The 23,002-nt window shown below is 30.5% G+C and overlaps 3 protein-coding genes across 5 annotated transcripts; all 3 read right to left on the minus strand.

Annotated features, from left to right (window-relative positions):
* LOC103501850 (probable 2-oxoglutarate/Fe(II)-dependent dioxygenase) lies at positions 1–10,280 on the minus strand. Of its 3 annotated transcripts, none has more exons than XM_051087602.1 (4): positions 9,945–10,245; positions 5,285–5,532; positions 4,806–5,130; positions 1–404 (listed from the first exon to the last, which is right to left on the minus strand). In XM_051087602.1, exons 1-4 carry the CDS (start codon positions 10,200–10,202, stop codon positions 147–149), a joined length of 1,089 nt encoding a protein of 362 aa, XP_050943559.1. In that variant the 5' UTR covers positions 10,203–10,245; the 3' UTR covers positions 1–146. The 3 variants fall into 3 exon arrangements, with proteins under 3 accessions (XP_050943559.1, XP_008463796.2, XP_050943561.1); XM_008465574.3 differs by lacking the exon at positions 9,945–10,245 and adding an exon at positions 5,618–5,952; XM_051087604.1 differs by lacking the exons at positions 1–404; positions 4,806–5,130; positions 5,285–5,532 and adding exons at positions 6,303–6,737; positions 9,053–9,377; positions 9,604–9,851 and having other exon boundaries at positions 9,945–10,280.
* A 2,368-nt stretch (positions 10,281–12,648) lies between these two features.
* Positions 12,649–14,447, minus strand: LOC103501849 (uncharacterized). The gene is made up of 2 exons (XM_008465573.3): positions 13,403–14,447; positions 12,649–12,907 (listed from the first exon to the last, which is right to left on the minus strand). Exons 1-2 carry the CDS (start codon positions 14,354–14,356, stop codon positions 12,854–12,856), a joined length of 1,008 nt encoding a protein of 335 aa, XP_008463795.2. The 5' UTR covers positions 14,357–14,447; the 3' UTR covers positions 12,649–12,853.
* A 4,609-nt stretch (positions 14,448–19,056) lies between these two features.
* Positions 19,057–22,635, minus strand: LOC103501847 (probable sodium/metabolite cotransporter BASS1, chloroplastic). Its single transcript, XM_008465572.3, has 7 exons — positions 21,788–22,635; positions 21,167–21,260; positions 21,057–21,090; positions 20,916–20,970; positions 20,144–20,227; positions 19,767–20,054; positions 19,057–19,392 (listed from the first exon to the last, which is right to left on the minus strand). The coding sequence occupies exons 1-7, from the start codon at positions 22,331–22,333 to the stop codon at positions 19,255–19,257; spliced, it is 1,239 nt and encodes a 412-aa protein (XP_008463794.1). The 5' UTR covers positions 22,334–22,635; the 3' UTR covers positions 19,057–19,254.
* Between the last annotated feature and the right edge of the window lie 367 nt (positions 22,636–23,002).

The raw sequence follows: 23,002 nt of genomic DNA on the forward strand, positions 1-23,002 counted from the left end.
TAGGTTATAAATAGTGGTAGACTCCACTGTTGTCGAAATCTTGTAGGAAAGATAATGAGTTCATATATATGACATTTCATTTAGGGATTTTAACATCCAAACATCAAATATATCTTTTTCAATCTTCTGATTTGAGAAGTGAATAGTTAGGTCGAAAGATGGTGAATTCGCATAGCGTCAAGATAAGATTTTCCATCGAGTTTTCGAGAGAAAAGGCCCCTCACATACTCTTGATATGTCAAAGTTGTAAACAAAGGAGGAGAATGAGGTGTGATGAGGGATGGTGTAGGCCTTATTTTTTTCTCCAAACTTGGAGAGTTGAAAGTTGCTATGGACAACCTTTCACTCTTTGAGTTCACTGTTGCACAATGCTCTATGCTTTTGTATTCCCCATTTGTTACCATCTGCCATACTTACAATTATTATTAAATCAAAGCAATATTGAAAATATAGTCTACAAAATTTGCCAAAGAAGGAAAGAGAGGGAGAAGATTGGAAAGCTTGAAGAAAAATGTGAGAGAGATAGAGATAAATAAAATAAAAAAGTAGGTGCCACGTCAACTTTGTTAGGATATTGAGATTTCCAAATCTAAAAAACTAAGAAACTTCACACTTTCTAAACGATGGATAAGTTAATCTTCACATCGTGAGTTGGTTTTAAGATAAATAATCTTTCAATTAGTAATTTTGTAGAGAATTAACAAAGCATGAATCAAATTACTACTAGAATCAAACCTTAGAACCAAAAGTGTACATTTCTTAGTATAACAAATGGAACTCAAGTCGATTAAAGAAATATGTGGTTAATTAGCGTTGAATTTTACTTGGATTGACAGATCACATTAATGTTATAATTGACGGTAGAAATAGAATTTCGTTAATGATTAAAATATTTTTGTTTTAAAAATAAAATAAAATATATATTAAACCACAAGTTTAGAACTAAATTTAATATAGATCCTGTACTCCAAAAAAATGACTAATAAATCTTTAAATTTTTATATTTGTATCTAATTAAAACAACCAATGATTAAAGAGTTTTTTTCTTCTTTTCAAATTACAAATTTAAAACATTATATAAATAGAAATAAGTGTTAAAAGATATTAATTAGATAAGTAATGTAATTTGAAAGAATTGTGAAATTAAAGAAGAGGCGTTGAGGGGAGAAAAAGGGTTAATTAAGAAAGAGGAAAGGAAAGCAAAACAATATGGAAAGATGCCTCTCTTGGAACCCTCTTTTATTTCTCTCCTCAACATCAACAACAACAACTCTAATATACACCACACCCTTATTTTCAATATTATTATTATTATTATTTTCTCTCTTTAGAATAAATACTTTAAATTTAGTCGACTGGTCAAGAATAAGTTACATACTAAATTCTATCTATAGTTGTAAACTGATGGGATCTTGTTTGGATAAAAGAAAGAATGAATGCTTACTGTTTTGGCAATGTTCTTTATATACTAGTTCAATTAAGATCCTCTTAAATCCTAATCAATCTAGTAATAGGTTTCTTATCTTTTAATCCATACTGGGTCTTAATTAAATAGATTACATAATAGGCTCAATTAAATAAAACAACTCAATATGATAAATTATTTATTTACATACATAGCCTATGTCTTAATTATACGTCTAACATCCCTATCTTGCATTTCCTCTTTCCTCACTCTTTCTTGTCACCTTTTCCTTTCCCCACTAGAATAAAGTTCATTTTGAATTAGGTTAGCATTTTTTTTTAGAAGAAACTGTTTAGGTTTTGGTAGGACAAATATATCTATGTTGTTATGTATATTTTGTGAGCATACTAGATTGAGAAATCAAATATCTAACCTCCAATTTGATAGTAGAAACATTAATTATATGAGTTGAGCTATCTTTGATAAAAATACTTAGTATATAATTATTAAATTAGTTGTCTTTTTACGTTAGATTTGTCTCCCAAAATGGTTCATCTTTTCATTATGATTCTCGTTTTTCTTTTCCCTTTCATGGTTGTTTCTTTCTCTCCTTTTCTTCCTAACATTCAAGCTCTAATCGTCATTGTCATTTTCTTTAATCGCATGCGCAGCTTCTTCCTCCTCTTTCATCACAATTTTCAAGCCTTGATGACTATTATTGACACAAATCCTTATCCTTTTAACAATTCTTCACTAACCATCACCTATGGTTGATAATCAACTGTAAATAAAACTTCTCAATTCTCTTTCTTCTTTTTCAACACTTTTTCAATATAAATCCACTCATAGTTGCCCAATGACAAAAAATGTGTATGGATTGTTTGGTTAAAAAACCTATTAAAAATAATAAATTGTCACGTACAATTAGACGTTGTCAAGAAGTAATAATATGAACAACACTGGGATTCATCTATTTTTAAAGAGATAATAAATAACTCAGATTTAAACTAATTGATAATCAATAAAAATTAGAAAGCACAAATTGCACTATTATAAAAATAAAATGTTGAAAATAGCTAGTTACTAAAATAAATCAATTTGTTTAATTTGAAAAAATTTCATATTATTAAAATTTATTTGGAATAATATTTTTGAAGTGATTTTGAAAATAGAAGGGTGTAATTTTTACAATTTCAAAAAATTCTCTACGAAATATTATTATTATTGGTTTGACAAAGAGACCAATCCATCACATCTTTTAGAAGGTTGGAAATTTATCATTTTTTTAATCTAGAAAAATAAATAAATAAACCAAACTGAGTTTGTCTTTTCATCCTACAAAAATTTACACCATCCTATCTTTTATTCCATCAAAATATTCTAACATGTAGATTTTATTTTTTCTTTTATTTTCAAATATTTTAATACTTTTCTTGAGTAAGAGATGTGTGATGTTTAAAATGCACCCAAGTATTAATCATTAGAAAAGTGGGAAATGCACGTATTATATGGTACTCAATTATTTTATGTCAAAAATATCATTGAACTTTCAAAAATTTCAAAAATACTTCAAAAAAAAAACTTTACCGTTAGTTTTGGATAGAAACGGTTCAAGTTTTGTTTAAAAAATACCCTACACCGTTAGAAAGTTTCAAAAATACTTTTAAACTTTAAAAATGTTAAAGAAATACTCTTGTTAATCCAAAATTTAAACCAATTTTCTCACCAACTAAAATCACAATTAAAAATTTAAGTTAAAACCATAGTTTTAAGTTTATTTGACTATAATACACAACGATAGACCACAAACACAACCAATCTCAACGGTAATGGTTGTAATTAACATATAGTTAATTGTCAAATAAAAAAATATACTTGACTTATAACATACAGAGATACTCTGATTTCTTTTATTAGATATCAATGTGCTTTTTTTTTTTTACTAGTTATTGTATTAGGGTGTGTTTGAATTGTATTTTCAAGTGATTAAATTAAAAAATAATTTTTTTAAAAAAAAATGATCATGTGTTGGACAACCACCTAAAACGAAGTTTGAAAAAAATGAAATTATAAAATGAAAACACCTAAAACCAACTTTTAGAAAAATAAATTTTATGTGTTTAATGGTTAATCTCCCAAATTTGTATGAAACAATCCGGCCAACGCCTTCAGATATCCTCACCAACCAACCTTCGACAACCATCTTTATCAACTATCGTCGATCAACTTTCTTCAACCATTTTTTTGTGGTCGTTGCCTATCACTTTTGTCGGTCGTTTTTCTGTGACCCTTGTTGGCATATTTTTGTCAATTGTTTTATGGTAACCGTTACCAGCCAACTTTTGTCAATCGTTTTTCTTTGACTATTATCGACCAACTGCCAACAACCATTTTTTCGTGATTTGTCATTGTTTGACTTCCAATGAACATTGTCACCAATCTCTAATTATCAATTTACAATGACTGTCCCCAACCACCTCAAACAATCATCCTCAATGATCGTTGTCAAACTTCAATCAAAATCTCTACAAACAAGTTTGATAATTATATATCTTTTACTCTATTACAACTCGAACAAGTTTTTACCTAAAAACACTTTTGAAAAAAAAAAATTGTCAAACAGCCATGTGTTTTCTTTCAAAGAGTTTTTAGAAAAAATGTTTAAATAAAAATGCATTTTCTAAAAAAAAAATTCTTAAGTCATTCCAAATAAGTCCTATAGTATTTTTTAAGGAGATTTTTTAAAATTTCACAAGATTTTGTGAAATTTTATGTTTTAACTAATGTTTAAAATAGCAATATCTATTAATATATTAAAGTCTTAATTTATAGAAATTTCGATATCGATAGATTCATGTAAAATTACAAAAAATTCAAAAATTCAAAAACTTCTCTATTGTTATAGTTTTCTTTTTGGATTTATTTTTTATGATTTGTGTATATTTCTATCATGCAATGAAAATATCCATTCACCCCTTATATTGATATTGAATCTATGAAAATAGAAAAATATCTATAGAATTCAAATTTTGATGGAATTTAAAACTATAATTTTACTTAAAATTTTAGTTTTTATTTTGAGAGTCCAAATATTTGATTTAAAAATTGAATAAATGGATATATTTTTTTAATTTTTTAAAGTTCAATAGTTTTAAATTACAAAACTTTTCAATAATTCAAGGATACTTTCGAAACAAAACTTTAACGATTTTTATCCAAAATTAATTATAAGAATAATTTTTAATCTTTTTAATAAAATATTTTTTAAACTCCTAAAAGTTTATAGATATTTTTGACCTAAAGAACCAAAGTTAATTAGCATTCTTTTATAATCCAAGGGCCTTTGTTATATTATTAGGTTAGAAAAGAGGAGTGCATGAGAGGGAGAGTGTAAAATTACCTCCAAGATGTCGCCAATGTTAACGATGAAAGCATTTGGGAGGGGCATAACGGTAATCCAATTCCCCTCTTTCTTAATCTTTAGACCTTCAACTTTGTTGATTTGGAGCAGAATCGTGAGGCCAGCGGCGTCGGAATGAGGCGTCAGTCCGATCACCTTCTCTGGCTCCGGGCAGGGTGGGTAATAGTTCATTCTCATCGATTGATTACCGTCCTTGAACAACTCACTCAACTCTCCCTCTTTTATCCCCAACGCTTTCTCAACGCCGTCTAATATCTCCGCCGCTACATCCTTCACCGCCGCCGAGTACTCCTCCAATGTCTCTCTACATACCAAAACAGTTTCATAATTATTTCCTAATATTTTTAATATTAATTAAACTAATCAACATTGTTTTATGAGTCCGGAGTTCAATTTCTAGGATAATTATGAGTTTGAGAATCACTTAAAAAGTTTTGTAATGGAAGGAATTATCGAACCTCAAAGAGAGAGGGAGATTTTGAAATAACCGGGGTTTCCTGAAATGTAAAGGCAATGTAGCGATGAAGAAAATATCACACCAATCCAATTTCTGTTCTTCACTTGTAACGAAAGCTTGTCCAAATCCCTCTACGTCTCCTTCTCTCTGCCATAGCTTTTTCTTCTCTTCAATCGGAAGTTCGAACAATTTCTGCGTTTCCATCTTCATTCTCTCCACCAACGAATCGCTCACTCCGTGCTTCACCAACTGTAATTAATTTCGCCAACTATTTTCAGATTCCTGTCATTAGTTAAACACATAGAAACAGAGAGGGAGAGGAGATATTACGAACCTGAAAGAATCCCCAATTTTTGCAGGCGGAGTGAAGGCGAGACAACTCGGAATCCATTGTATCATGGGAGCGCAAGTTGGACATGTCGATGACGGGGATTTGGGAAGCGTCGGAGGAGATGGGTGAGTGGTGGAGGAGATCGGGGTGGATGTATCGATGTGGAATTTCGGTGATGGGGTGTTTGGCTAACTCTTGAACGGAAGGTACTAGAATTGAACTTCCGTACCTTAATGTGTCGTTCTTCTCCTCCGCCATGTTTTCTTATTTTTGTGATTGATTCGTTTCTGAATTTCTTTGTGAAAATGGTAATGAGATTTGGTTTTAATTTGTATGTTTTACATCAGATTCACGCTTTTGGATGTTTGTATATTTATTATGATTATTGTATCCTGGCCCACTTAGGACCACGAACTCTTTGGTGATCAAATATAGTGCTATAATAGTCATACTACATACATCTATTTGCTTTGCTTGTGTATTACAAATTAATTATAGGAGATTCCTACCACAAATATTAGGTATTTTTCTTAAGAAATAAGAACAATAAGAAAAAGTAAAATAATTCTCTGGTACTAATTTGTCACAATTTTTGTTAGCAAAGTTTGAAAAGAAAATTACATTTGAGTAATAGCTTTGTAACTTTTGGAAATTTGGGAATATTTTTTAAATAAAGAGAAAAGTCTTGTTTAGATAAAATAATAAACATGTAATACATTTCAACATCCAAAACAATCCATTTCAAATATATGAAATTTTGTAGAAAAGATAATAGTTTCATATGAAATTTCATTTAGGGACTTTTAACATCCAAACATCAAATATAACTTTTTCAATCTTAGACTCCAATTTGAAAAGCAAATAATTAGGTTGAATGAGGGTGAATTCGCATTGCTTCGAGATAAGATTTTCCGTCAATTGTTCGAGAGAAAAGGCCCCTCACATACTCTTGATGTGTCACAGTTCTAAATAAAGGAGGAGAATGAGGCGTAACAAGGGATGGTGTTGGCCTTATTTCTTTCTCCAAACTTGGAGAGTTGAAAGTTGCTATGGACAACCTTTCACTCTTTGAGTTCACTGTTGCACAATGCTCTATGCTTTTGTATTCCCCATTTGTTACCATCTGCCATTCATAAACTTATTATTAAATCAAAACAATATTGAAATATATAGTCTACAATTTGCCAAATAAGAAAAGAGAGGCAGAAGGTTGGAAAGCTCGAAGAAAAAGGTGAGAGAAATAGAGATAAATAAGTAAATAAGAATAGTTATCATGTCAATTTTGTTGAGATATTGAGATTCCCATGTTGAAAAAATTAAGAAATTTTACACTTCTTACAATATAAATAAGTTACTTCTCACATTGTCAATTGGTTTTGAGATAGAACCTCATACTATCAAATAATCTTTCGATTACTATTTTTATAAAGAATTAATAAAGCACAGATCAAATTATTAATAGAATTGAACCTTAGAAGAAAAAATGTATAATTTTTAATATAACAAATGGAACTTCAAGTAAAGAAATATGTGGTCAATTATTATTGAGTTTTATTTGTGTTGACAAATCGCATTAATGTTATAATCGATGATAAGAAATAGAATTTCATTGACGATTAAAATAATAAGATAAAACATGTGTTAAACCCTACATTTAAAACTTTCATTTAATATAGATTTTGTACTCCAAGAAAAAATGACTAATATTTGGTGTTTTTGAGATAAAGTCATTAAAATAACAAACTATTTATCTAACAAATCTTTAAATTTCATATTTGTATCTAATGAATTTCAAATTAGGTGTGATTTAAACCAATGATTAAAGAGTTTTCTTTTTCTTTTCAATATTACAAGTTTAAAACATAATAAAAAATAGATATAAGTTTCAAAATATATTAGATAAGTTATGTAATTTGAAAGATGTATTGGTGTCTTGAATATTTTAACAATTCCAAAAGTTTCTTAGAAATATATTATTATTGGTTTAACAAAGAGATCACCAAGCATCACATCATATAAATGGTTGGAAATTTATCATTTTTTTAACAAGATTGTCTACTTAAATAGAAAAATGAATAAATAAACCAAACTGACTTTGTCTTTCATAGTAGAAAATTTGGGCCATCCTATCTTTAATTCCATCCAATTATTCTAATCAACTTTTCATCATTCAAATTTCGTATTTTCTTCTGTTAAGAATATTTTAATATTTTTTATAATATGAATTATATCGAGAAGGATGATGTTGGAATGCACCTAAATATTATATGTTAGAAAAGTATAAAATGCACATATTATTCGTTACTCAATTATTTGTCGTTAATATTTTACTTTTATCATAGGTTAAATTATAAAATATGTCTCAACTTTGATATTTGTGTCAAAAATGCCCTTAAATTTTTTAAAATAGTTAAAAATAATAATAATAATTTTACCATCGTTAGTTTTGGATAGAAACCATTAAAGTCTTGTTTCAAAATATCTTGATCCGTTAAAAAGTTCCAAAAATGCTCTTGAGCTTAAAAAAAATAGTTTCATTAATCCAAAATTTACTCCAATTTTCTTACCAACTAAAATCAAAATTAAAATTTTAAGTAAAAACCACAATTTTAAATTTATTTGACTACTAACAAATCAAGAGCACATCTAATCTCAATAGTTCTTGTTATGATTAAGATACGGTTAATTGTTAATTAAAAAATATATTTGACTATTAACACACATGATAATCTATTTTTTATTTGAATAGTTATTGTTCTAGATGTTTTAAGGAGACTTTTTCTAAAACTTTATTAGATTTTGTGGAATCCTATGTTTTAACCAAGGTTTAAGATCATAACATTGATTGATACATAGAAGTTTTAAAATTATAAAAACTTCGATTTCAAGAGATATTTCTCAAAAATAAAAAATAATCAAAAAAATAATTTTAAATTAGCAAATATCTTTTTTCAGTAAAATTATCTATTATTTATATTACATTTATATTAATATCATTTTCACATTTATTTTTTTGTGATTCGGGGGTTTTTCTATGATATAATGAAAATATAGATTTACTTCTTTTATCGATATGAAACCTACAAAAATATAAAAATATCTTACAGAAATATATACGTGTAAATGGAAATTTAAAACTAGAGTCTTGTTTAAAATTTTGGTTTTTATGTTGAGAACTATAGTTTTGGTATAATTATTGAATAAATAGAAATATTTTTAAATTTTTATGTTTTAAAAATATTTACAAAACTTTTATATTTTTTAAAGAAACCATTAACCGTTTCCAAGTATTTTTTTTTAACCTCAAAAAGAATATTCTTGAGAGTTTGTGTATATTTTCGACGATCATCGGAGCATTTTTTTTATAATTTAAGGGCCTTTAGTATATTGTTAGGTTGGAAAAGAGGGGTGAAATGTGCATGAGAGGGAGTAAATTACCTCCAAGATGTCGCCAATGTTAACGATGAAGGCATTTGGGAGAGGCATAACGTTAATCCAATTCCCCTCTTTCTTAATCTTTAGACCTTCAACTTTGTTGATTTGGAGCAGAATCGTGAGGCCAACGGAGTCGGAATGAGGCGCCAGCCCGATCACCTTCTCCGGCTCCGGGCAGGGTGGGTAATAGTTCATTCTCATCGATTGATTACCGTTCTTGAACAATTCACTCAACTCTCCCTCTTTTATCCCCAACGCTTTCTCAACACCGTCAAATATCTCCGTCGCCACATCCTTCACCGCCGCCGAGTACTCCTCCAATGTCTCTCTGCATACCAAAACAGTTTCATAATTACTTCCTAATTCTTTTTTTTATATATATAAATTAAACTAATCAACATTGTTTTAACCTATAATGGATTACTTCTTTTGATTCTCACTTGCTTAAATTACAAGATTGATTTTGTTTAGAGTGAGTCTGGAGTTCAATTTCTATGATTATTATGAGTTTGAGAATCACTTAAAAGGTTTTGGAATAGAAGGAATTATCGAACCTCAAAGAGAGAGGGAGATTTTGTAACAATCGGGGATTCCTGAAATGTAAAGGCAATGTAGCCATGAAGAACATATCACACCAATCCAATTTCTGTTCTTCACTTCTAACGAAAGCTTGTCCAAATCCCTCTACATCTCCCGCTCTTTGCCATAGCTTTTTCTTCTCTTCAATCGGAAGTTCGAACAATTTCTGAGTTTCCATCTTCATTCTCTCCATCAACGATTCGCTCACTCCGTGCTTCACCAACTGTAATTAATTTCAATTTCACATACTATTTTCAGATTCCTGTCATTAGTTAAACACATAGAAAGAGAGAGAGAGAGAGGAGATATTACGAACCTGAAAGAATCCCCAATTTTTGCAGGCGGAGTGAAGGCGAGACAACTCGGAATCCATTGTATCATGGGAGCGCAAGTTGGACATGTCGATGACGGGGATTTGGGAAGCGTCGGAGGAGATGGGGGAGTGGTGGGGGAGATCGGGGCGGATGTATCGATGTGGAATTTCGGTGATGGGGTGTTTGGCTAACTCTTGAACGGAAGGTACTAGAATGGAACTTCCGAACCTTAATGTGTCGTTGTTCTTCTCCTCCGCCATGAGTTTCTTATTTTTGTGATTGATTGGTTTCTGAAATTATGTATGGAAAAGGTAATGAGATTTGATTTTGATTTTTATGTTTTCCAGCACATTCATGTTTTTGGATGTTAGTATATTTGTTATTATTATTATTATTATTATTATTATTATTATTATTATTATTATTATTATTATTATTATTATTATTATTATTATTATTATTATTATTATTATTATTATTATTATTATTATTATTATTATTATTATTATTATTATTGTATTCTGTTGGTCCAGTTATGATCAAGAAGTTCTAGGTGGTCAAATATGTAATGCTATAATAGTACCTTACCATCTACTTATTTGTGTACTACAAATTAATTATGTAACATCTGGAAACTAAATATTGTAATTTTTGTCAAAGAATGATAAAAGAAGCAAAATAATCACGTAGTACTAAGTCACAATTTTTGTTTTAAAATATTGTAAAGGAAATTAAATTATATTTGAGTAAAAGCTTTGAGACTTTTGGAAACTTGTGAATATTTTTTTAAAATAAATAGAAAAGTTTTGCTTAGATAATATACTTTGTTTTTGTTTTTTTAATCATTTCATAATCTTCTAGAATGTAATACGTGATAATCTATTTAAAGAAAAAACTTTGGCAGAATCATCTCGGGGTTTTATTCAAAAATAAAAAATAAAAAATAAAAAAAGTTAAAATATTTACCATTAGGTAAATTTAACAAAATACTAAAATACTTACCTTAACGAAGTAAATACTAAATGTGGTAGGATTTGTCATTTGTCTTTCTTCCTTTCCTCTCCTTTTTTAATTACTGTTGCAATTTCTTTACATCTTTTTATGTTGCAATTTCTTTACATCTTTTTTCTTCTTTTGCTGTTCTTTTTTACATTGTTTACATTTGAGTTATTTAAATCTGATTTCTTTTTATTGTCTTTTTTTTTTTTTGCTATGATTTCTTTACGTCGTTTTTCTTCTTTTTCTTTTTTTTTACATCGTTTAGATTAAGGTAATAAAATCTAAGAGATCGTGTATAAATAATCGTGAAAATAATCATTTAGAACGATCGTGTACCAAAAGAATTAAGAAAAATTATTTAGCCAAATCTAAACGATCGTGTACCAAAAAATCTTGAAAAGATAAACAATCATGTAACTAAATATGAATAATCTTGTACTAAATATATTAGGCGCTTTGTTAACAGGGTATTTTTGGTGTTTTTCATCGTGAAACCGTAGATTTTTTTCGTTTTCGAAATTATTCTATAAATATTTTGTTATTTTGTTATATTTATTAAAAGATATTTTACCATTATGGCAAAAATAAATCAAGGAAAAAGAAATCTTGTTTACACTCAATGTTGTCATGAAGTATAAAATTTTTGTTAACAATTCTCGCAATCACACCATTCTTTATATTGTGTTCAACTAAAATTTGTAATGGAGTAGTTAATTTTTTCAAAATATTATTAAAATATATGATTTTACAGGTGATTGTATTATCCATTTTATAAAAATTTGAAATCAAATGATCCTTCAACGTGGGTTTCGCCTAAGTGATTTAGAAGTACGGAGAACTTCATCCCTTATTTGATCAAATTAGTTTGTGGGTTCCGTTACTAAAAATATATTTTCTTACACCGATCGTTTCAATGATTTACAATTTTCTAAACTTTTCCAGCTATTTACACCTTACTTTTTGATACCTAATCCAAATACTATCGTCAAGTTGAGGGATAAAATAAATAAATTAATTAATAACTTGTTATTTTTATTCAACTTTCATTTGTTTATAAATATATATTAATGATGGCATATGCTTTTCACTTTTGTTTTTGTCAAATATATAAGATTTAGAATCTTGACTTAGTTGAAGATGTAATAATTTGACTAATCAAATTAGATTGATATATCTTCAAGTGGTGTAATTATTTTTATACCTATGAGTGGGTATAGAGATAATTTTTTAAAATTACTTTTGAGAATAATTAGGTTGCTAGAGTGGATCGAAGTTATTAGTCCATTTTATATTTGAGGTTCTAAATATAATAGTGGAGTCTTCAACCATCTATAACCTACCATTATTTATCATAATACCATTTGATTTCTCTATTATGATGTTCACTACTAATATAGAGTATCATAACTTACATGTCATAGCTATCATTAACTAAAATAATTAACTCGATCACCTCTCAAAAGACTACTTTTTCTTTTGTTCAAATTTGGAATTGAACCAAATTCAAACATGAAACAATTTTACAACACCTTAACAAATTAAATCATGAAACTTGAAGTTGCAACAATGGAGTGTAACCTCATTTTCTCTTCAAAAGCCTTTGTAAGTTGTAACCTAAGGTTTTGACAAATAGAACTTGCACCAAGTCAAAGAAAATGTGTAATTCAACTCATTTACTTGATATCGAAGTGAAAGTGAAACCATCCATAACAATCATATTGATTTTACTCAACTATTCAACAACTCCTTTTAGGGATATTCTATGAATAAAAAGGAATTACAACACTAGTTTATTGCTCTAACATCAAAATTACAAAGACTAAAAACATTAACTGAAATAACTATCTAAACATTTGATCCTAAATTTAGAGCAAGCTGATTTGCTGATTTCCCAGCAGCTATGTGGCAGCAACTACAACTTACCTTCATCTCTAGCCACTATCTTGAATTTCCCTGTTAGTTGTTGCTACAAGCAGAAGAGATAAACACAAATTCAAACCCTTAAACCAAACTAGAATATGTTTAATGACCCAAATGCAATCAAAATAGATACATACATGCATACAACTCACATTAGAAAGTCCATAGAAACTCATGTGACAAAGACAAGTACTTCTCGACAAAAATTTCAAACTCACTCCTAATTTCCTATGTTATGGTCTATGGAAGAAAAATCATTCTAAGAACTCTTCCTAATTCAACCCTGTTTACCATTTTTACTAGATTTAAGAAATGATACTGACCCTACACATCAATTAGTAAAAGCTCATTTTGACTTGTTAAGAACCCAAAGATATTGACAGAATTCACTTTGCTATTGAATGCAAGAAGAACAAACAAACGACTAAAAACTAAGTTGGAAACTCATCAGACATAGACAAATATCTTCTGACCAAGCCAAAGTTGTTTGACCTATGCAGCATAACATATTTAGCTCAAAGAATAAAGAACGTGAATTTACCTTCTTCCACAAGTCTGTATGGTTTCTACAAAACCCAGCTACAATAGCACCAGATCTTCCTTCTTGGTACTCAATACATAGATCCTCCTCCAACCCGCAAGTAACATGAAAAGCCAAACTACATTTAGGCTCTGAGCAGTCAATAGAACAACCTCTAGAAGTTCTGCAGATATAACATTTAGTTTTCCATCTCCTCTTCAGAATCTTCGAGCAATCAATCCCTTCTCTCCCTTCTGGGTCCTCAAAGAACACCTCAGGAACATAGAGTCCACAAACAATATGAGCCCATTGGCCGTCGTTCGTCGGCTTCATGGCTCCTCCTTTAAGAGGACAAAGGCAGCATGAAAATGGTGTTTCTGTAACCTTCTTCCCCGTCTCGGAAGACGAAGAAGCTAAGCATTGGCTACAGAACCAATCTCCTTCTGGTATACTCTTTACAAGAGGATTACCATAACATGAAGCGTGTACCATTAAATCACATCCATCACAGAATACAATTGGATCTGAAGGATCCCCATCTGTGCTTTGACAAATCGCACAAAGAATCCCATCATCTTCCTCTTCATCTTGGACTGTTTCAATCTCTTGAATCTCCATTTCAACATCAGAAACTTCCTTTTCCTTTTCCTTTTCCTTATCCTCTTCCTCCTTTTTCTGTCCCTCTAATTCAGATTTCGATATGGATTCTTCCTCCAGAGGTGGCTTATATTCAACATTGAGATCCAATGACTCCGGTGCAAAATCAGGGTGAAAGGCCCGCACCCTTTTCTTGGTGGGCAAGCAGTAAGGAGAAGCGTCAGGAATTAGGAGTAATGAAGAATCACGAGACTCCTTTCGCTTCTTCGCTGGGAGGGAACAAGAATCAAGCGATTGGTCCTCCTTCTGACGATTTTGTTCTTGTTCTTGAAGGATTCTGAGCCTTTTGAGAGGAGGTAAGCCATGGAGGAAATCCATTTTTCTCTGGAACTTCAGCAGTGGAACAAGGAAGAAGAAGAAGAAGAAGAAGAAGAAGGCGAATGAATGGGGTTGAAAAATTGGGAAGGAATGACATTTTAGTAAGAATTTGGGTTAGGGTTTTTCAAAATCAGGGTTCCCGCTAACTGAAAAAGTGGAAATTTTTAGATAAATTTTGAAATGGGAAAACTGGAGAATGAATCCGGCGGGGAAGAACCAAAAATTGTTAGTTCAATTCGCTTAATCTTTTATGTTTTGTTGAAATTTCCAAATTTTTCGGTTTAGAGAAATTGGCGCCAATTTCCCGCTCTTTTTTCCCAATTATAACGGGTCGGGTTTTTTCTTAATATCACCCCTAACGGAATTTCAATTTTGGTTCAATTATATGTTTCTTTTTTAATATCATTCTCATTTGCGATCTTAATTTCACAAAACTAACACTCATTTTCTTTTATATTTTAAAACTAGCAGTTTTAGAAAACTCATTATTTTCTTTTTTTCATGGTCAATCTCGGTCGATATCTACCTCGAGATTCTTCCTAAAAACTTTCGATCTCTCTCAGCCGAGTGCATCACAAACAAAGTGTGTTTTTCATTAAAATTTTAAATTTGAGGTTAACTCTCTTCTCAAGCCAAATTTGTCACAAGAGTCTTCAAGTTGAAAACGCACTTTCTCGATAACATCTCGAAGCATTTAGGTTAACTGTTTTTAGGTCATTGTGGGCCCAAGATGCATGATCCCGGACAAAGTTGGCCTGAGATGCATGGCCTCGAGCTAAAAAAACATAAGCATTATGTAATATGATCTCAGGATAAGGTTGCCCTAAGATGTCCCAGATCATTTAAAATATAAGCTAAAATGGAAATTAAACTCTAAGATGTAGACATTTTTTAGTTGTTTTTAGGAAAATACCTTAGCCATAAGTTAAAGAAGATGACAATATGAAAGCTTCTCCATCACTTTTTTGGGATTAGTCATTTCTTAGTCAATATATAGAAAAAATTATTGAACTTTTTTGTTGAAAGGTGGGTTGACATTCAGTTTAACCACTATGCTAACTATAGTTTTCTTTATATATATTATATAAAAACAATAAAGTTGAGAGGGAGCTCGAGCCCCCTTGGACTTATACTAAATCCACCGGTGCCTACAATAATAGACTTTATTCTTTATGTTTTATTGGATGAAAAGGTTTGAAAGATTTTTTTTTTTTTTTTTTTTTGTATGTTGAAAGTTGGTCTATTGAATCAGAAAGGTTGTTCTTGCTTATGCTCTTTTAAGTTATTCTTGTTGAAGCTCTCAAGGAACAAAAGTTTGTAAGCAAAGATTGTTCTAATATCCAAAGTCTCTTGTTACGTTGTTTGGTTTCTTTGTCTTTAATTTCAATTTTTTAATAAGAAAAAATGCACTATCTCGATGATGCACTCGGCCAAGAGACATCGAGAAATTTCCTTTGAAGGGGTTTTTTAAATTTGGGAAGAATCTTAGGATCAATCTCGGTCGAGATTGATCTCGAGAAAAAATAAAATTATGAGTTTTCTAAAACTGTGCTACTTTTGAAATATAAAATAAAAAAGCTGTAATTTCTAAAAAACTCTCGCGCTTATACTCTCCAAATTATTAAATTCTAGTTGTTATGCTTTTAATAAACCTTAGATGTTTTTTTTCTAAATTTGTTGGTTAATATTGGAAAAGCTAAGATATTATAAAAATTATTCAAAAAATAAAAATAAAAAATCGATAATACAATCTAGTTTAAGATTTATTAAAAGTATAATGACTTATTAAACAATCAAGTTTATATTTGTTTGCTTTCTCACCGACTCGTTGTCAATGGTAGCATTTTTTGCTGGTTGCCAATATTTAATGGTACCATCCTACAATAGCCGAACCAATCTTTAGATATACGAACAACCCTAACTTATATTAGACAATGAATTTACGATGAGAGAAAAACATGTCAACAAGAAAGATGAAAAGTAGTCAACCTTGAACTTACCTTTTTATTTTAACCCAAATTAAGAAGCTTTAAAAAACCCTAAAAACTCTCAAACATACCTGATCGCCAAGCTTTATAGATAAATATATAATAATGTGTGGCCTAATAAAATTTTAATTGGGGCGGAGAAATTTGACCTACAAATTTCTTCATCTTAGCACTTACAATTATCAGTCAAGTCAAAATTTTCTTAACAAATTTTCTTATAAAATTGGCATTAATATATATTCCTTACGATTGTCAGTTTGATGGATTGTTTACCGTCATAAATGTCATAATTCATTTTAATTGGAATCAAATTATGTATTACATCATGAAAACTAATAAAGGTCTATGTAACAAGAAATTTCAATATATATACTAAAACATAGCAAAATTTTATATTATATTAATGATAGACATTGATACAAGACTTCTGTCTATGTATCAGTGTCTATCGATGACAATAAAAGATACTGATCAAAGTTTATAAATGTCTGTCAGTATCGATCTTATGTTGATAAAAAAAAATTAAAATTTTACTATATTTTATAAATATTTTCAACAATTTGTTTGTCATTTATAATAATTCTCTCCTATTATTATTGTTGTTGTTATTATACCATTTCCTACACGTATCAAAGTCAAACTATCTAGTTGATGATTCAAATAGTTAAAATATATTTCCAATCACGAAGTCAAATGGTTGAAATTCCACACTGATGAATGAAAATTATACATATCTAAATAAACATGTTCATAACTCGATCCAACTTCGTAAATAAGAACTAAAACTTAAATCTAAAACTCATAAAAGATAAAAGGATTTTTGGTTAACAATGCAAAACCAAAAGATCCAAGGTAAAAATAATTGCATAAAATATGTGTTTGGTATCAAAATCAAAATTTAAATTCCAACTTGAACCATTTTTCAAAATGTGTGATAATGTATTTATAAACCAGAAGGCTAATTATAGTTACTAAATGTTAGGTTGAGAACACATACTATTACTAATTAATTTGAACTATTACAATGTTAAAAATATTGTACAATTATTAATTTGCAACATCAGATAAACTTTCCTAAATATAACATACTACTAAAATATTTACGTTGCATGTAACAAAGTGCATAAATTTAGCCATTTTTTAAATATTTCAAATTTTTCCTCTAATCCTTTTCTCCTCGATTTTTTATCGTCTTCTTCCTACTCTTCATGCGATCTCTTCAGTCCTTCTTTTTTTAGATTTGGGTAACCAAAACTATTTCTTTTTATTTCTGTTTCTTCTTTTTCTTTTTCTTTTTTTCATTCACTGTATTGTCTTTCTTCTTTTCTTTTTTAAACATATGGTGTATAAAGAATCTTGTAAAAATCGGTTAGGCATTTAAATTAGAGTAACCAAAACTAAAAGATTATGTATAAAGAATATTGAAAAAAATTGTTTTTCTTCTTTTATTTTTTTTTTACGCAGATGATGTATAAAGAATCTTGAAAAAATTGGTTAGGCATTTAAATTAGAGTAACAAAAATTAAAAGATCGTGTATAAAGAATATTGAAAAAAAATCGTTTATACCAAATTTTGAAGGAAAAAAAAAATCGTACCCCAAATCTAAACGATCGTGTCTCAAATAGCGTTACCAAATATATTGCACGCATTGTTGACGATGCATTTTTGGTATTTTACATGGTGGACCTCTAGAATTTTTCAATTTTCGAAATTGTTCTATACAATGTAAATACTTTGTCACTTTTTATATTTTTGAAAAGACCTATATAATATATAATATATTACATATTTTATTCAATTTAACAAATACGATGGATTTCGGAAAATGAAATACCATATTTGTTTATATTTTTAGATTAATTTTCGTAAATATAATAAAACCAAACAAAAATTTCTGTAAATATTGTTTGATTTTATTATATTTATGACACGTGTAACAAAAATTTTAAACTGCCAAAATTGTTTTTTTCATAAATTTCAAATTTACCCTTTGTTATATTTTAATATTGTAGGAATATCATGTTTACTTCACTTCTTATTCTTTCTTCTTTGTAGTTTATTCTTCTCCATGGCATATTATTACTTCTTCTTCATATTTCTATTCTTGTTTGTGATTTCTTCATTTCCTCTTCCATAATTTTTAAATTTTTCTTCATCTCTCATTTTTTTCTTTATTGGCACGAGATCTAAACGATCCTGATATAGAATCTAAATCATTGTATATCAATATCTAGACGATCAATTGTCTACTTTGGACAGATAGAAATAAACTATTATCACTAATGATCATTTAAATTTAGTACAAGACTATTTGGACTAAGTATAGAATTGTTTAGATAAGATACAAAATCGTTTATACTAGGTATAAGATCGTTTACACGCATGTATGATCTAAGGATATTTTTGTTATTTCACATTATGGGCTTGTAGACTTTTTTTTTAATTGTTCAATATTTTCGCGTTTTATTATATTTTTAGAAAACCCTGTATTTTTTTATCTATTTTAGGGTTTGATATAATCCTCTATTTTAAAATTTAAAATTCAAAATATAAATACAGTATAAACATAAAAGTATTCATTCGTATCATATATTTAAAAACAATTTTAAAAATAAGTCCAAAATGACCACAAAAACCATTCGTGAAACGTGATGAATCAAAAACATAAATCAAAATTGAAGTTGTCAATCGAATAGACCTTAAACGATCAATTTTCCATATGAACGCACTTGATTAAATTTATTTTTAATGGAAAAAAACAATTTAAGAGATTCTAAAACAAAATTAAACAAAGTTCAAACATGGAATGGTTGTAAACAACCTGTTAAGAACTATTCCAATGTTACAAAATCTACTGAACCAAAAGGATAAAACACATGATGCATACAAAATTTATACATCATTTTCACCTAATCTTTGCTTTGCCTCCAAATCCCAGCAAGAACGCTGCCAAAGATTGAGTGGCAAACACTAGAAACTGCACAGGGCACTGCCGTAAGAGGATTTCCAAAGTGCTGGCTAGCAAGAACAACTCCTAGTACCGAGTTCTGTCACATAAATTTATGCATTGTTAAAACCAGCTCAACCAAAAACGCCGAAACTGATTGAGTTATGTAGCAAGGCACTTGGCAGCAGACTCGCCAAAGAGTGCAACGAAGATATCCCGAAAGTATATGAAAAGGATAGTTGCAAAAACAGCAATCAGACCCAAATACTAATAAATGTAGCACAATCCAAAACAATTTACAAATATAACACAATGAATCAGTTCTCAAAGTCTACCATAGTCTATATTGCTAATAAATGTTTATCATTAATAGATTTTTCCCATATTTAAAGTTCTTTTAACATGTTGCTACACATTCAATTATTTATCATGAAAGCACTATCCATTGCAATTATTCTAAATGAAATGCTTTACCTGCATTCCAACTTCAATGGAGATCGTTCGAGAAGATGCAATGTCGATGCCAAGCAATCTTGCAAGCACATAACCGAAGAAAAATCCTGAAGCGTGAAGAAGAGCTGCAGCCAGTACTACTTGCTGACCAGAGATCCGAATAGCAGAGGAGCTCTGAGCAATTGCATGTCCACATAAAACAGCTACGGTGCCAACTGCGATAGGGGGCATGAATGGAGAGACAAATCTAACCAAGCCATGGAAATACTGGTTTAAAAATGCCCCACCCAACACTGGAAGAAGCACAATCTGTTGTATATGAAGGAAAGGGAGGTTACTTGAGAGTAATTTAATGTTAGAAAAATATTGATATCGCTTTCGTTTGTTAGAAGTTGCACCTGCAGGGTGGACATTAACAACCCAGCTGCATCTACGGCAACAAATTGACCAGCCAGTTTGGCAGTGAGAAAAGGGGTCATGATCTGTAAAATTGAAATGATAACTTAGACTTCAATATCTAAACTTCGAAAATAATCACTTTCATTGAGAAAAGGAAAAGAATGCACAGGTATGAAAGAAACAAAGCCCACAAAAAGGAGGGACACCCTTTACAAGAACGGACTCCAACTATGCAAAATCATTCCTATAGAATAATTATCAAAAGTCTCCAAAATTGAAGCCTAGAGAAAATCATGAAAACGAACAAGGGACCAAAGCTCCCTAGGGTTCCTCTCCACTCCCCAAACACTCTACTGTTCCTCACATCCCGCAAAACCCATAACACTGCACACACACCGACAAGCCAAAGAAACCGGGTTTTCTCTCCAAAAGGCGGATTAAGGAGGGACTCCTCGATCATAGCACTGGGATCTCTACGGCAAACACTCATCATACCGATATCTTTGAAGAGAATGAAAAAAGTAACATGGTAGATGAAAATTTATTGTGGTGTTCAGTTAAGGTTTTTCCTATGTTTGTATAAGTATGAACTTAAGAGTAAACTGTGGTTTCTTATGTGTTGTCATTTCTACTAACAAAGATGTTAGGTCCTGTTTTAACGAAAGAAGAACTATATAAAACTGGAAGAAAAACAGACTATGCTTAAATGCAAACTTGAATTTAGAAACTAAATAAACGAGAAAAGCAAAAGCATTATGGAGGCTTGCTAACCACGGCTGCCATAGTGCTTGTGGCAGTCATCAACACGGAAAGAGCTACATTTCCCCTGGAAAGGCATAAAATTTTTCTTAACCTCTAACATAATTTAACAAGAAAGAAGCTAAATGGTGGCATTTCAAAAAATTAGAATACCTTGCAATGTAAGTGACGATATTGCTTGCTGTTCCTGAAACCAAAGATAGATCAAACTGTTAAAATAAATAGAATGAGAAAGATAATTGACGCTACCAACTGATGCATACCACCAGGACAGCAACCAACCAATATTAAACCAGCTGCATAGTAAGATGGCAAATTTAAAAGCTTGCTGACAAGAAAGCCTGATATTGGCATCACCTGCACCAAGAACCATGAAAGTCTATCTTATAATTTCATCTATAGATTGAAGTTCCTAAAACTACCAAAGAAAGTGAAGTGGAAATCCTCGATGTCACACTATTTTTTATTAATTGTTTTCTTCAGTACAAATTCAGAAAAATCTAACCAGTAGATCAATAATAGAAGGATTTCATCCAAACGAACTGCTTTTCGAAACACAGTTAGCATACAATTCAAAGGAAGTAGTGGAATATTAGAGATGAAGAATCAATCTCCATTTAGCTCGTAATAGTAATTCTTCATCTCGCTATGATTCAACATCAATACCCATTGCTGAGTTTTGGAACATTTCTGATGGCCATAGTCATTTCTGTTGTTCCTTTTCCTCCTTCTGTGAACTAGAACAGCTTCTAATATTCCAAAACCCAAGTCACACACATTCAGAATCATGCAGCATACACGAGAAATTTCTCAAGATCAACAAAATCAACGAATTTCATATCCGTTCAAACAATAGCACAATCCCAGTAAACAAAGGAACTAACCGAATACTGGAGAACGAACCCAGAAATCAATTCCTTAGGCATAGCCAAGGCTCCACGAAGATCATCGAGGGTCAATGTCATGCCCATACCAAGCATTGTGAGAGTAATGCCAAGAACAGTCCATCTCGGTTGAACCCAAGCATAGGAAGCCGGTCTGAGCAGCCCTAAAACGCAACCTAGCGCCACCCAAACAGGAAACGCAGTAGATAAAGCTTCTCCAATCAATTCAATCCACTGCATCAAACTCCGCTCGCCCTGGATGCTGTTGCCGTTCGATGACGGTTCGCATCGAAGAGGAGGAACTAACAATCCAAAATCATTCCGTTTGGTCTGGGAGCAAACAAAAGGGTTCCGATTCCAAATTCGGTCGCCGAATAGCAGTAAAGAAGATTCACGACGTAACCCAACCAGAGAAAAAGAGGACAAAGACGAATTGAGAGGGTTGTTAGAAGAAGATGAAGTTACAAGTGAAGTGCGCGGCGTGAAGGTTGAAAGGGAATATCGATAAGGACGAAGAACGCAAGTATCTGATGGAAGAGACTGCATTCTCTATGTCTCGGCGACGACCAAACAAAGAATGAATGAAAGAAACTTCGACAATGACGTGACTGTGAAGCTCAGTTCAGTGTTTACGGCAACGGGGGAACTCCGGGGACGGCGATCTTCAATCCCGCCAGAACCCTTTGGTCAGCTTGGTTAAGTGGAGCCGTGGAGAGTGGCGTGGAGTTTAGTTCGATGGGACCGGGAATCCATTTTCGACGTTTATGTAATTTTGGTCACAATTGATTTGATGTCAAAAGGTTAAAGCTCTATGCTCCGTTCATCACTATTTCATTTTTCACTTTCAAAATTAACTTTACAAATAAATAATCATTCTATCATATGTATATAACAATATAGAATTTCGAATTTTACTCAATTTTATAAATATTTTGAATAATTTTATAATTTATAATTAATTTATTCAATATGTTGTCTATACTTTTAAAATTAAGTTGAGACTAAAAATTGATAATTTAAAAAAGTATTAAAAATTTGGGTAGCTTGATTCGTGATTTACTTTTCTGTATCAAAAAAAAAAAAAGACAATTAAAGCATGTTTAAACGACATCCAAAAATAACTATTTAAATAGCTTATATTCAAAGACAAGTTTTTGCAATTCCAACCTAACAACCAAATACAAATTCTTAGTTTTGAAATCAAAATTTCAAAAA

This window comes from Cucumis melo, chromosome 7 (genome assembly GCF_025177605.1).
Source record: "Cucumis melo cultivar AY chromosome 7, USDA_Cmelo_AY_1.0, whole genome shotgun sequence".
NCBI classification, from domain to species: Eukaryota; Viridiplantae; Streptophyta; class Magnoliopsida; order Cucurbitales; family Cucurbitaceae; genus Cucumis; species Cucumis melo.

Excerpts from the sequence above, each read along its gene's own strand:
- LOC103501850 (XM_051087602.1), bottom strand. The coding sequence starts at position 10,202 with ATGGCGGAGGAGAAGAACAACGACACATTAAGGTTCGGAAGTTCCATT. Across the intron at positions 5,131-5,284 it reads AATCTCCCTCTCTCTTTGAG|AGAGACATTGGAGGAGTACT; the intron begins GTTCGATAATTC and ends TTTGGTATGTAG. Across the intron at positions 405-4,805 it reads ACATTGGCGACATCTTGGAG|ATGGTAACAAATGGGGAATA; the intron begins GTAATTTTACAC and ends TAAGTATGGCAG.
- LOC103501849 (XM_008465573.3), bottom strand. The coding sequence starts at position 14,356 with ATGGATTTCCTCCATGGCTTACCTCCTCTCAAAAGGCTCAGAATCCTT. Across the intron at positions 12,908-13,402 it reads ATACAGACTTGTGGAAGAAG|CAACAACTAACAGGGAAATT; the intron begins GTAAATTCACGT and ends TTCTGCTTGTAG.
- LOC103501847 (XM_008465572.3), bottom strand. The coding sequence starts at position 22,333 with ATGCAGTCTCTTCCATCAGATACTTGCGTTCTTCGTCCTTATCGATAT. Across the intron at positions 20,055-20,143 it reads TGTTAATGTCCACCCTGCAG|ATTGTGCTTCTTCCAGTGTT; the intron begins GTGCAACTTCTA and ends CATATACAACAG. Across the intron at positions 19,393-19,766 it reads CCATTGAAGTTGGAATGCAG|AACTCGGTACTAGGAGTTGT; the intron begins GTAAAGCATTTC and ends TTTATGTGACAG.